We start from the raw sequence: 14,210 nt of genomic DNA on the forward strand, positions 1-14,210 counted from the left end.
GACAGCAATATTTGATGACTAAAAGTCATTTAGTCATCATACTCATTCCCTTTTCCAGATCATTTGAGAATATGCTAAATAGCACAGGTGCCAGTACAGACCCGGGGAACTCCACTAACAACCTTTCTCCATTTGGAAAATTGACCATTTAGTTCTACCCTCTGTTTCTTGTCTTTTATCCAGTTATGAATCCACAATAGGACACTGCCTCCTAACCCTTGACCTCCCAAATAACTGAGGAGTCTCATGAGAGACTTTGTCAAATGCCTTCTGAAAATCTAAATACTGTACACTGTATCAACTGGTTCGCCTTTATCCACATGCTTGTTTACACCTTTAAAATAAATCTGGTAACTTGGTAAGGCAAAACTTTCCTTTGCAAAAATCATGTTGGCTCTACCCCATTACTGACCACATACATAGACATAATTTTGTTTTTAAGAATCGCCTCTACTATTTTGCCCAGCACCAACATGAGGCTCACTGCACTATAGTTTTCCAGCATAAGGGCACCCCCTACACCAGATCACCACTGAAGCCCTTTTTAAAAAATTGGCATTACACTGGCCATCCTCAAGTCTTCAGGTATAGTGTTTTAAATGAAAGGTTACAAATTACCAGAAATAATAGTGGGCCCCCAGGGTTAAGCATGTTTCTTTGAAAGACTTTCTTCCCAAATGCATCCAATGCCTTTGGATCCTTCCCAGGAGGCATGTTAGAGTGTTCAAAAGCACTTCAACTGCTTCAATGCCGATTCTACCACTACACAATGGTAGCTGGACTATGCTAAATCTGGGGAGGCCTGGGCCCTATACTTCAAGTTGATCTTGCAGGGAACTGGAAGGCATGACATTGCCACAGCCTCATCTGGAGGTCTTTCAGGATAACATGAATTGAGAATAGCACTAAGCCGAAAATATGCAACCTTGGGTCCAGATCCATTCTCAAGGTGACAGATCATGTCTTTGCTAGTTTGTCTAGGAAACAAAACTATAGGTGGTCTTCTGAAGGATAAGTACACTGTGGCTAGGGAATTCAAAGGAATTGTTGTGGAGTCTTCAACTGACTGTGGAGGACACAACCAGAATCCTGATGAAGATGATGGAGACCTAGGTGACTTTTGAAGATCTGAGGGGAGAAGAACATAAGAAAATGCCATACTAGGTCAGACCAAGGGTCCATCAAGCCCAGCATCCTATTTCCAACAGTGGCCAATCCAGGCCATAAGAACCTGGCAAGTACCCAAAAACTAAGTCTATTCCATGTAACCATTGCTAATGGCAGTGGCTATTCTCTAAGTGAACCTAATAGCAGGTAATGGACTTCTCCTCTAAGAACTTATCCAATCCTTTTTTAAACACAGCTATACTAACTGCACTAACCACATTCTCCGGCAACAAATTCCAGAGTTTAATTGTGCGTTGAGTAAAAAAGAACTTTCTCCGATTAGTTTTAAATGTGCCCCATGCTAACTTCATGGAGTGCCCCCTAGTCTTTCTACTATCCGAAAGAGTAAATAACCGATTCACATCTACCCGTTCTAGACCTCTCATGATTTTAAACACCTCTATCATATCCCCCCTCAGTCGTCTCTTCTCCAAGCTGAAAAGTCCTAACAGATGGAACTCCAAAAAGAAAATTATTCCTTACCTGCTAATTTTCGTTCCTGTAGTACCATGGATCAGTCCAGACAGTGGGTTATGTCCCCAATCCAGCAGATGGAGTCAGTCAAAGCTTTGAGGGGGCGTCACCATAAGTGCTACTACCCCCTCTGCAGGAGTTCAGTATCGAGTATATCCAAGCCCGAGTAAACCAAGAACCCCCAAATTGGATCAAGTTTAAGGAACGGCAACAATCAACCGTATAACCTAAGCAACAAAACCGTGCCCGCCCCACCGACGGGTGGGAGGACAAAAGGTCAGCGTGTCAACCCCAAAACGGAACTGTGACAAACAGTGAAAAACTGAGCAATCGTGAAAGACAGAAAATACTACCGTCCCGTAGAGGGAAAAAAACCCCGTCGAGCAGGAGTAGGACCCAAATGCGGTGGGCGTCTGGACTGATCCATGGTACTACAGGAACGAAAATTAGCAGGTAAGGAATAATTTTCTTTTCCCTGTACGTACCTGGATCAGTCCAGACAGTGGGATGTACCCAAGCGTCCCTAAACCGGGTGGGGTCCTGCGAGACCCGCTCGTAGAACCTGCTCACCAAAGTGTCCAAAGACCGAGGAAGCGAGGTGAAGACGATAGTGTCTGGAGAACGTGTGTAGCGATTTCCAGGTGGCCGCTCTACAGATTTCTTGAGAGGAGACCGAGCGGGTCTCCGCCCAAGAGGCCGCCTGAGAGCGTGTAGAATGCGCAACAATACCGGGTGGGGGAGTCCGCCCCACCCCAATGTAGGAAGCGGCAATGCCAGCCTTCAACCATCTGGCAATGGTCGTCTTCGAGGCCTGAGCCCCCTTCCGAGGGCCGGACCAAAGGACGAAGAGATGGTCAGAAGTCCGGAAGTCATTCGTAGCCTCCAGATAGAGGTGCAGGGTGCGCTTGACGTCCAGAAGCCGGAGAGACCTTGGCTCCGAAGCGGAGAAGGAAGGAAGCTCCACCGTCTGATTCACATGGAACGCGGACACCACCTTCGGGAGGAAGGAGGGAACAGTACGAATCGAAACCCCGGAATCCGAGAACCGGAGATAGGGTTCTCTGCATGACAGGGCCTGCAGCTCCGAGATGCGCCGAGCGGAGCAGATAGCCACCAGAAACACCGACTTGAGAGTGAGATCCTTGATCGTCGCATTCCGCAGTGGTTCAAACGGAGGTCCCGACATGGCCCGTAGCACCAGGTTGAGACTCCAGGAGGGACAAGGATTCCGCACCGGAGGTCGCATGTGCCTGACACCCTTGAGAAAACGGAGAATATCCGGGTGTTGTAGCAGGGAACCCCCGTCCCGCAGGAGCGAGCCAAGGGCGGCCACCTGAACCCGGAGTGAGTTGTAGGCAAGTCCCTTGTCCACCCCTGCTTGCAGAAACTGAAGGATCTGAGGAACCGAAGCCTCAGAGGGACTCGTGTTCAGTCCGGCACACCACAGCTCGAATACCTTCCAGACTCGCACATAGGCTACCGACGTCGAAGTCTTTCGAGAACGCAGCAGTGTTGAGACTACCGCCTCTTGGTAGCCCCGGCGCCGGAGGCGGCGCCTCTCAAAAGCCAGGCCGCAAGACAGAAGAGTTCTGCCTGGTCGAAAAATACCGGGCCTTGGTGAAGGAGGCGGGGGAGATGTCCCAGACGGATGGGTCCGTCGATCACCAGTTGGAGCAGGTCCGCAAACCAAGGTCGTCTTGGCCACTCCGGAGCGACGAAGATCACCGTTCCCTGGTGTACCTCTACGCGGCGGAGTAGTCTTCCCACCAGCGGCCACGGCGGGAACGCGTAAAGAAGCAGGTTGGCCGGCCACGGGAGTACGAGAGCGTCCACGCCCTCCGCTCCCCGCTCTCTCCGGCGGCTGAAGAACCGGGGAGCCTTGGTATTTCGTGCGGACGCCATGAGATCGAGGTGGGGGGGTCCCCACCGTCGAACGAGCAGCTGCATCGCCTCGTCGGAGAGGGACCATTCCCCGGGGTCCAAGAGCTGACGGCTGAGGTAATCGGCCTGTACGTTGTCCACGCCTGCGATGTGCGAGGCCGCCAGGCGGGCCAGATGCCGCTCCGCCCACTGCATCAGCATCTCTGCTTCGAGCGCGACCTGCGGGCTGCGGGTGCCGCCCTGTCGGTTGATATAGGCCACCGTCGTCGCATTGTCCGATAAGATCCTGACCTCCCGGTTCCGGAGGAGTGGCAGGAAGTGCTGGAGCGCTAATCTGACCGCTCTGGTCTCCAGTAGATTGATGGACCACTTCGATTCCTCCGCGGACCACGTCCCTTGTGTGGCGCTGCGGTCGCAGACCGCTCCCCATCCTACGAGACTGGCGTCGGTGGTTACCACGACCCAATTTGGCAGATCGAGAGACATGCCGCGGGCCAAATTCTCCGGATTCATCCACCAGGTTAGACTGTTCCTGGCAAACAGCGGTAGAGGAAGGAGCACCTGGTAGTCCTGTGAAAGCGGCTTCCAACGTGATAGAAGCGCTCTCTGTAGAGGCCTGAGGCGCGCAAATGCCCAAGGGACCATGTCGATGGTGGAACCCATCACCCCTAGGAGCTGCAGATAGTCCCAGGAGGTGGGAACCGATAACGCAGAAAACCGTTGTATGTGATCCCGCAGGGCTCGCGCCTTGTCCTGACGTAGAAAAACCGCGCCCAGACGGGTGTCGAAGGTCGCCCCCAGGAAATCCAGGCGCTGCGAGGGTACCAGGGAGCTCTTGGAAAAGTTCACAACCCATCCTAGGGACTGCAGAAACTCTATAACTCTGGCTACAGCCTCCTGTCCATGCTGAAAAGACTTCGCTCGGATGAGCCAATCGTCCAGGTAAGGATGAACGAGAATCCCCTCCTTCCGCAAGGCAGCCGCCACCACCACCATGATCTTGGTGAAAGTGCGCGGAGCCGTTGCTAGCCCAAACGGGAGAGCCACAAACTGGAAATGTTGATCCAGGATCTTCAACCGCAGAAGACAATGATGCTCCCGGCGAATGGGGATGTGGAGGTAGGCCTCCGTCAGGTCCAAGGAGGCCAGGAATTCCCCGCGATGCACCGCCGCGATCACGGACCGCAGCGTTTCCATGCGGAACCGAACCACCCGGAGTGATTTGTTGACTTCTTTCAAGTCCAGAATGGGCCGGTAGGATCCGTCCTTCTTTGGCACCACGAAGTAGATGGAATAATGGCCCGAGCCCACCTCTCCGAAGGGCACGGGCGCAATGGCGCCTATCTCCCAAAGTCTGTCCAGGGTCAACTGCACCGCCTGTCGCTTGGTGTCCGAGCCGCAAGGGGAGAAAATGAACCGTCCCTTTGGAGCGCGGACAAACTCCAACGCGTAACCTTGTCCGATGGTGTCCAAGACCCACTGATCCGTGGTGATTTGCGCCCACTCCTCGTAGAAGAACGCCAGTCGCCCCCCGATCCTGGGGACGGCGGAGTGGGCGAGCTGAACATCATTGCGAGGACTTGGGAGAGGGTTGTCCAGCTGCGGGGGCGGGCCGCGCGGGGCGGCGCCCGCGAAAGGAGCGAGACCAGGGCTGAGACCTGGGGGCAGAGGGCCTGGCTGCCGCCGGTCTGTAGTTCCGGTAGCGCCGTTGCGCCCTGGCTCTGGTCCGCGAGGACGAGAACGCCCTGGTGGAGCGATACCTGTCTTCCGGCAGGCGATGAACCGCATTTTCCCCCAGCGTCTTGATGATTTGATCCAAATCCTCCCCGAACAGGAACTTGCCCCTGAATGGCAGGGAGCCCAGGCTCGACTTGGAGGATGTGTCCGCCGCCCAGTTGCGAAGCCATAGGAGGCGCCGTGCCGCTACCACCGAGGCCATGGAGCGGGCGAGGACCCGAAACAGGTCATAGGAGGCGTCAGCCCCATACGCAACCGCAGCTTCCAGTCTATCCGCCTGGGCGGCCTCCCCGGCCGGTAGGACCTGAGATGTGAGCAGTTGTTGAACCCAGAGAAGGCTGGCCCGCTGTACCAGCGAGCTACACATCACCCGCCCGCAGACCTACCGCGGAGACCTCGAAGACCCGCTTGAGGAAGACTTCCAACTTGCGATCTTGCGCGTCTCGTAAGGCCGCTCCCCCTGTCACTGGGATGGTTGTCCTCTTCGTGACCGCTGTCACCGCGGAGTCCACTTTAGGTACCTTGATGAGATCGAGAAAATCTTCCGGCAGCGGGTAGAGCCTCTCCATGGTCCGGCTGCCCTTAAAGGAAGCTTCCGGGGCATCCCACTCCCCGGTGAGAAGCTGAAGGAAAGAATCATGAATGGGAAAAGCCCGAGCCCTCGGTCTCCGGGCTGCCAGGACCGGATCCCCCTTCTTTGAGGAAGTGACCACCGCGGGCGCTACGGGCGCGGGCGGCTCCGGCGGTGGATCGAGGTCCAACTCCTTAATAACCTGTGGAAGTAGGTCCTCCAGCTCTTCCTGCTGGAACAGACGCAGCGTGTGCGGATCATCACCCTCTGAAGTGGAGTCCCCTTGACCCGGATCCGCCGGATCCGATCCAGGGGAACCTGGTCGTGAGCCCGCAGTCCCCGAGCTCCCCGGGAGCCGGGCACGAGCGGGAGGCAGAGGGGCCCCCACACCCGCCGGAGTGGGGGGGGCCGGTGAAGGTAGCGAGGGCCGCGGCATCTTGTTTGGAGGAGGTCCCGTGGGAGCCTCCAGGCTCTGCAGATATGCGGTGTGCAGCAAAAGGATAAACTCTGGGGAAAACCCCTGTCTACCCGAGGGGGGCTCCGAGGGGGGGGGCCCCGGGGAACCCGGCCCCTGCGGGACTGTCTCCGGGTCCGATTCCGGGAGTAAGTGTGGCGGGGATTCCCCAGCATCCCCGGCCCCCAGCGCTGCCTGTTCCCCCTCAGGGCGTGCAGAGTGTAAGATGGCCGCCGTTCCCGCCAGGAATGGGGGAGGGGCCGGCCCCCGCCGCCCGGGCAAGCCTGTGAGACGAGGGAAATCGATGCGGGGCCGCGAGGTGCCTTCCCCCCCGGGGAGACACCTCGCACAGATGCCCTCCCTCGAGATCCGCGAGCCCGGCTCGCCGCAAGCAGAGCAGCGCTCTGGCCGCGGCATCGGAGCTGTGCAGGAAACAGGCCCGGCAGATCAAAAAACCACCCGGCAGAGCCTCGGGGGGGGCCGAGAACGGGAGCGCCGCTGCGGGGGGGCCCGGACGGCCTGCACAACCCGCCGAGGACGAAAACGGCACCGCGGGGGGGCCTTCCTGGCCGCGCGACCCGCCAACGACGACCTCCCTGCCTGCCTCCGCAGCCCACGAGGAGCCGCGAAAATGGCCGCAGGCAAGAGAGAGAACGCGGCGAGGCCGGTCCTACTGGCCTCCGCGACCGTCCGTCGAAGCAAACTGCAGGGAAAGAAGCAAAAGAAGCAAAAACAAACACTGCACTTACCCCGCACGCAACGAAAGAAGAAGGAGAGAGCAGACAAACATAGAGGGAAGCCACGCCTCCCAATTAGGGCCCTCTAACTCACTTGACACTTTTTTTTTTTTTTTTTTTAACAAAACTTGATCCAAAAAGAAGTAGGCAGAGAGAAGAAAATCAGATAAAGAAGTACAAGGAATGCCTGAGGTAATCGGGAGCAACCCGTATTCCCTACTCGCATCTGCTGGAGTCAGAAGATACTGAACTCCTGCAGAGGGGGTAGTAGCACTTATGGTGACGCCCCCTCAAAGCTTTGACTGACTCCATCTGCTGGATTGGGGACATAACCCACTGTCTGGACTGATCCAGGTACGTACAGGGAATGAGTAGATTCTACATCCTCCTCCTTTGTCTCAAGAGGGGACTCCTTTGGGGGAGGAGAATTGGCCAAGGTAGGAGGGTATTCTCACTGTTGACAACTCTTGAAGGGAAGCGGAATCTTCTGGGAGCTCTCTTGTGTTCCACTGTGTGGAAAAAAGTTCCTCCATCTTGGAAAGAAAAGGTTCCAACTTTTCTCTTTGGTCTCCCATGATCAGAGAGGCAAAGTCATTCTTCTTCAATTCCTACAGCTGAGCAACTATTGAGTAACCCTCTGTGATGGAGTGGAAGGAGACATATCCTCTTCTGATATTCAAATGAGCCCATCCTCACTGAGTGTTACTGCAGCAAGTGGCACTAAACTTGCACCCAGAGGTACCAGAGATGCAACCTCCAAAGTGCTTAGCTCAGCTGCACTCTGCATTGGTTACAGCAGCCTCACCAGCAAGCATTCCTCCTGCACCTAGACTGTCTTTTCCCCCTGTGGCTAGGCATCTGCTCCTCCGTACTAGCACTGTGCTATGACTGAACGGACGGTGCCCTGACATTTCATGCCAAGGGAATTGTCTGCATTCTTGGGTGTGATGTATGTTTCTCTCCGATAAAATGGACAGTGCCCTAGATAGCGCTGGAGTCAGAGTAACTAGGTAGAACAAATGGTTGGGTACATATAAATCTTCTGTGCCAGTAATGCCAAAGCAACCTGCATCAAGGGATCTGGCGATCTTCTTGGCCAATAGCCCAGGCTTTTTTGGCAAAAAGAGATAGGTCCCCGAAGAGGATCCCTCATGTCTCTTAGGCATGCTTCTGAGCACCTCATATGGCACCTTCTGAGCCACACTCAACCCCTGTCCTGTCTCATATCTGGAGGCAGCACCCAAAGAGGGTAGAGAGAAGGGGGTCCTTCCCAACAGACTTGCAGGAAGATAAGGAAGTCAAGTTCTAATGCAAATATGTTATATGACACTGGGAATCAGAAGAAGCCTTGATCCAGGAAGTCAACCAGCTATATTGTTTGCCTTCTCACGAAGGATACAGGGCCTTCTCAAAGGCAACTTCCACAGAGCCTACATCTTCCAGGTACAGTACACAGCTGCACTCACAGGGAAATCCATCAACAACTGGGGCAACTGGGAGCATCATGGTTCAGGCCCAGGTAGTGATAGCAAACCAAGAGGGTGTCTCATGGACATGTGACACCCACATCCCACATGCTTTAAATCCACTATCAGCAAGTTTTTAAGCCTTAGATTTCTTCATTCCTTTCCATTTCCCTCTCAACCCTCAAATAGAACTTAAAGGTTCTGCTAAGGGACTGCTGAGGCAATGATGAAGACGGGGTCTTGCAGACTTACAAAACCTGAGGCATAAAAGAAGAAAGTCAAACAGAAAGACTGGTAAAAAAAAAAAAAAAAGTCCATGCAATAGCTTGGACAAGGACTGAGGGGCTCACGAGGCAGCACCTGCACACAGGAACTCTCATGCACGCTCAGGGAAACTTTTATTGAACTCAGAGTGTGTCGGGGAGTCCCTGTTGGCACTGTCAGATGACATCACCTATGCATTATGCCTTCTGATCGATGAAGAATATATCATGACACCTTGTCTTTAATTTCCCATGCCTGTTTATCTATTCCATCTGATCTGCAATTTCTTCAAAATTCAATATGGGTTATATCTTTACATACATAAATAAGATATAATAAAAGTATAAAATACTTAAAAATCAATAAGAACACACAATACACTATACAATAAACAACAGCACACAATTATAGTAATTGCAATTCAAAACATCTTAGACCTGCATATGCCTTTTTAAACAGAAAAGCCTTTGCCAATTTCCTGTGTACAAGCAGCACTAAGAATTAGCAACAAGCCCCAACCCAGCCGTTCCCACAGAAAACAGCAGCACTAAGGATTAATGACGTCCTTCACTCAGCTCCTCCAGCTGTATACAGCAGCAATACGACTTAATGTTTCCCTCCACGCTGCTCCTATATCACTATGTACATTTGTATGCAAAAAAGTAGGCACCCCTGGTCAATCTGTATGTTTCAATGATTTTTAAGTAAACAGAAACTGACAACCTGTACATTGCAGGAAGTTAACACACAATACCTTTCTGCAATGTTTAATGAAAATTTACTTAATACAAACGGTGTTCCCTGTAAACAAGAGGATGAATTAACTATGACATGTAGGTGGCATTATCAGACGACATCAACCGGATGCTTCTTTCTAGCTCAGAAGAGTTTTGAGCCTACTGAGCATGCAGAGCCCTTCCCACGTGATTACCGCCTCATTTGTAACTTACCTTCTTTTAGGTAGTCGACTCTCGGGAGGTGGGTGGTTATTAAGCACGGCTAATTCATCCTGCTGTCTAAGGAAAAATATTATCAGTAAGCAAACATCAAGAAGCAGGGCTGAATTAGCCATGACAAGTGGGGCGACGCAAGCCGAGGACTGCATTGGCAGAGCACTTAATGGAAAAGCAGCTCGGCTCCTTCATGGAGAGTGGAACAGACTAAGCAAAAGTGCTTGCCCAAAGTTACTGTAACTGGTGAGAGGCTGTCCAGGCAGAAGTGGGACGTGAAGGTTTGAAGCTTTGCAGATGTCCTGGACAGAAATAGCTCTCAGATGAGCAACTAAAGCAGCCATGGCCCTGACCTGGTGCTCTTTGATAGAGTCAGTTATTTGAAGGCCAGCTAGTGCATTACCAGAATGCTATAAACAGGGATCTTTTTCACCCATAAATTCCTGGATTTTACCATAGGTTTAAATCTCCATTCACTCTCATTTTAGGCTGATGAAAAAGCTGCTCCACCCACCTCTGGAAGCTGTGTTTAAGTCCCGACCACCCCAGCAGTGAAAGTGCTTGCCTTCCAATGCGGCGTTTCAAGTCCTTCCTCCTCTGTGGTCTTGTGCTATGAATGCATTTGAAGCAGGACCTGTCCACCAGAAGCACATCCCGGCACTCTGACCCTCTGGCCCTGCAGTAAGGCAGAAGAGCAGGGCTGCCGCACGTGGGAGCCTCAAGCAAACTGCCAGAGGAACGAGGAGAAAGCTGGAGCCACCACTGGTAAGGATAAATGATGCTGCAAGGCGGCACGGGAAGAGAGGCAGATTCTTGGCTAGAAGCAGGGAGAGACAGACATGCTAGACACGGGATGGGGATGCTGCTGAGTGGGTGAGTGGGAGAATCTGCTTAATATTTTTATTGCCTTGGCTTCTGTCCACCAAAATAAACTCCAATATTTACCTGGAAAAACGAGTCAGTTTTTCATCTGATTGTCTCCTGTTTTTGTTCCTGACATAATAAAAATTGATAAATTCAAAGAAAAAATAAACAATAAAACCCAAAAATGAAGGTCCTTAGCTATACAGTCTGCTAGCCACCTGGAAATAGTGTATTCCAGCCTCTAAGGGTTATAGGGAGCAAACAGCTGAGAAGTTTGATGATGAAGCTACGTTCTTCTCAAGTTACAGTCTAATGCCCTTTTATAATGCAGTGTGAAGGGCTCAAGAGGAACGTGGGTTATAAAACAGAGACCACATTGGGAAGCTTAGGATGAGTATGGAGTACCACTCTGTGGTGGAAAAACTGAAGGTAAGGAGAGTATGAAACCAGAGCCGAAAGTTCACTGATCTACCTAGCTGAGGTAAGGGCTATGATGAATATCACCTGCCATGTAAGAAAATTCAAGGGGGCCGGCTCCAGAAACTCGAAAGGAAGTTGGATGACCTGTATCAGGACCATGATAAGATCTCTCAGAACAGCAGGCTTCAAAACTGGTGGCTTTTCATATGAAGCAAGCCTTTCCTAAATTTGGACACCAGTAGACGAATTGAGATGGGTCTGCAGGCCACCTGAACATGAAATGCTGCGATGGCCCCTCACAGACAAGTGTGGAGACCCAAAGAAGACACACGCATCAAATAGGTAAGCAAGTCCTTCACTGGACTTTATACTGGATGTCAAGTTTCCAAGCGACTAGTAAGCAAGTTAAGGGGGACTCCCACATCTTGAGTTGAAGGACCCATAGGATCTTGTGGATAAGGATGGCTGCTGACTCCATGGGTGTTTGCAGGATCTTCAAAAGACCAAAATGATTTTCATCCTAGGAAGTGTGTCCATTTTTAGAAGGAACTTGGCATGAGTCCAAGGGTGGGAAGGAATGCTGGGGGGTTCTGGTCAAACATTCCTCCTCAAAATCATAGGTAGGGTGAACATTGACCCAGGAACAAGACTATGATGAAAATGATTGCAGATCCACCTGGATGTTCTCCAAAATAAGACTGGCCCCTCCACCAGAAGGGGAGAATGGTGCACCCAGACTGGGAGCACTGGAAGATCCAGCCCAAGTGTCTTCCACAGGTGAAACTCCCTTGGACTGTAGCATCAACAACTGGGATAGGAGCAGCTGCAAGGTGCCCTCCTTAGAGTTGTCTATCAGCAAGGTGAAGAAAGTTCTTGACTAGCTCGGTTATTTGGTTGATGGATTGTTGCTTGACAACAATCTGTCATTTGAAATGACAGATACCAGAGCACCCAGGATAGTGTATAGCGCCTATACAGTAAAATGGATTGCCGCGTCGAGTTTTGCTCTGTCTCCATCTGCTGGTGCGGAGTCACAACCCAGGTGTCTGGACTGATCCGGGTACGTACAGGGAACAGCACATGATTATAACAAGGATTGTCAAATATTAGTGTAAGCATATTTATTTGACTTTATCTGATACCAACTGGAATTTATGACTGTGAAGATTAAAAAAATTTTGTATGATCTGTTTCACAAAGCGTTTAACTTTGTACCATAAACAGTTTGTGTCAGCTTCTGTTCACTTAGAGCTTTATTCAAACATACAGTTTGACATGGGTACCTAAACAACGGATTCACCCCCTCCCCCCCATCGCTGAGAATTAGTGAGTAGGTACAGAAGCACTATTTATAAAGAGGGACATAAAAGCAGAGAATGCATGCATCCGTCTGTCAAGCGTTACTAAAGGGAGTCACTCTTACCTGACCTGGCCAGCGCTGATTCTACGCGCTTCTTTTTAGTTGGTGGCTCCTCCTGTATGTGAAAGATTAACTCAAAAATTAAAAAAACAAAACAAAAAGCTTACTGAGCTCATCTTACCCCTTATAAAATCCCCTCAAAAACCAAACAAACATAGCTCAATACAGAGACTCCCACTCTATTTATTTCTTTGTCTATTGCCACGCCCAAGATTGTGGTGATTTACAGAATAATACACAACACTAACCTACCTAACATACTACTGCTAAACACTGGAAGAGTACACAAATTTATACAAAATGTATAGAACAACTTTAATACAAAAATATCAAAAATAAAACATACAAAATGCAGTCAAGCAAGTGCATCAAATACAAAATACATATATACATTCCATAAATATACATTAATCTTACCTGCTTGTCTGAATCTCTCCCTCGCTCGTTCTGTGCTGCTGGCACATCCTGAAGTTTCTCTGTATATTTCAGCAGAAGTGAGTTTCCCAAGCGTGACCCTAGGAACAAGTAGTTGGGTTCCATCGTAGTCATCTGAAGAGGGAAGATATAAACACGTGTGATTAGTGAGCACAGAGTTTGGTCGCATTAAGATGCCAGAGGGGAAAAAACAAACAACCCAGTCCAGCATTTAAAATCAGTATCCCTCTCTTTGCATGTAGCTGGCTCTATTCATTTCTGTTTAGATACTAATATTGGGCATAAAGAGCTGTAGGATCAAAGCTCCAGAAAGTGTCCTACTCTCTCCAGCTTGACCAAGGTTTAAGTGTTTATCTCCCTCCCACCCTACCCCACTGCCCACCCACCCCTGGGTTGTTTTTCTGATATAGTTTGCCGAAATTCATAATTGGCAACAAGACAGATTAGTAAACTGGTATTTCCTTAGGTGTTAACCATCAATAAATTACCAAAATGAGGACTCTCCAATGTAAATATTGTGGAGCCTTTATTCTGAGGGAAATCATCTGGAAACTTAGGGCTTGCCCCATTGGTGCAGACCTCTCTCCCTTGAAAAAGGAGCTGCCTGAAGTTAAAGCTGAATTAGCTTCAATAAAGAAAGTTTCACCCACTTTACATTATTCAGGAATTAATTCCCCATTACCACAAAAAACCATGAGTCAAGAAAAAAGAGAGATACACAGTGGGCTCAGGTAGGATAAGACCTGTGACCCACAGACACCCGTTCTTGACAGCTGTGCAGCCCACAAGTCTACACCCCCCCCCCCTCACACAGGGCATTAAAGGACTCAAAAAACAGGATTACAGTGGGCTCTGGTAGAATCAGACCTGTGATGCGGAGACACCCACTGAATCAAGTTCAAGTACAAAGAGCCTTCTCTGTATTAAATACTGAAGAAGTTCTTGAGAAAAAGATTGAAGAGTTATCTGAGAAGAGAGAAGAAACCCACTGCATACAGGAATTCCAGATCTGAAACCAAAGGGAAAAGCTCATTGCGATGGATGAATCTGTCATCAGAGGCACTAATCTTGCAAAGGGAAAAGGTGAAGTGGATAACAAAACTCAACTAAAGTCAAACAAAACTCTACTAAAGTCACAAAAGGAGTCCAGGAATAGCAGTGAGCTTAAAGAGAAAAGCTGGAAAGCTATGAGCACAAATGCTCATAGTCTGGGCAATAAAATCCCAGATCTGCAGGCCCTAATGGTGGAGGCGGACTTGGACGTTGTTGCTGTCACGGAGACATGGTTCACAGAATCTCATGACTGGGATACGGCAATACCGGGCTATAACTTGTTAAGGAAAGACAGAGAGGACAGGAAAGGGGGAGGA

The 14,210-nt window shown here is 50.3% G+C and overlaps 1 protein-coding gene across 1 annotated transcript in view; it reads right to left on the bottom strand.

Moving 5' to 3' along the window:
- Positions 1-14,210, bottom strand: part of LOC115083418 (cleavage and polyadenylation specificity factor subunit 1-like) — a gene marked incomplete in the record, with an annotated part of 265,845 nt that overhangs the window by 153,959 nt on the left and 97,676 nt on the right. Inside the window, 2 exon segments of the mRNA XM_029587223.1 lie at positions 12,409-12,460; positions 12,823-12,954. Of these exon segments, the coding sequence (XP_029443083.1) occupies positions 12,409-12,460; positions 12,823-12,954 (184 nt within the window).

This window comes from Rhinatrema bivittatum, chromosome 2, assembly GCF_901001135.1.
Source record: "Rhinatrema bivittatum chromosome 2, aRhiBiv1.1, whole genome shotgun sequence".
Lineage (NCBI taxonomy): Eukaryota > Metazoa > Chordata > Amphibia > Gymnophiona > Rhinatrematidae > Rhinatrema > Rhinatrema bivittatum.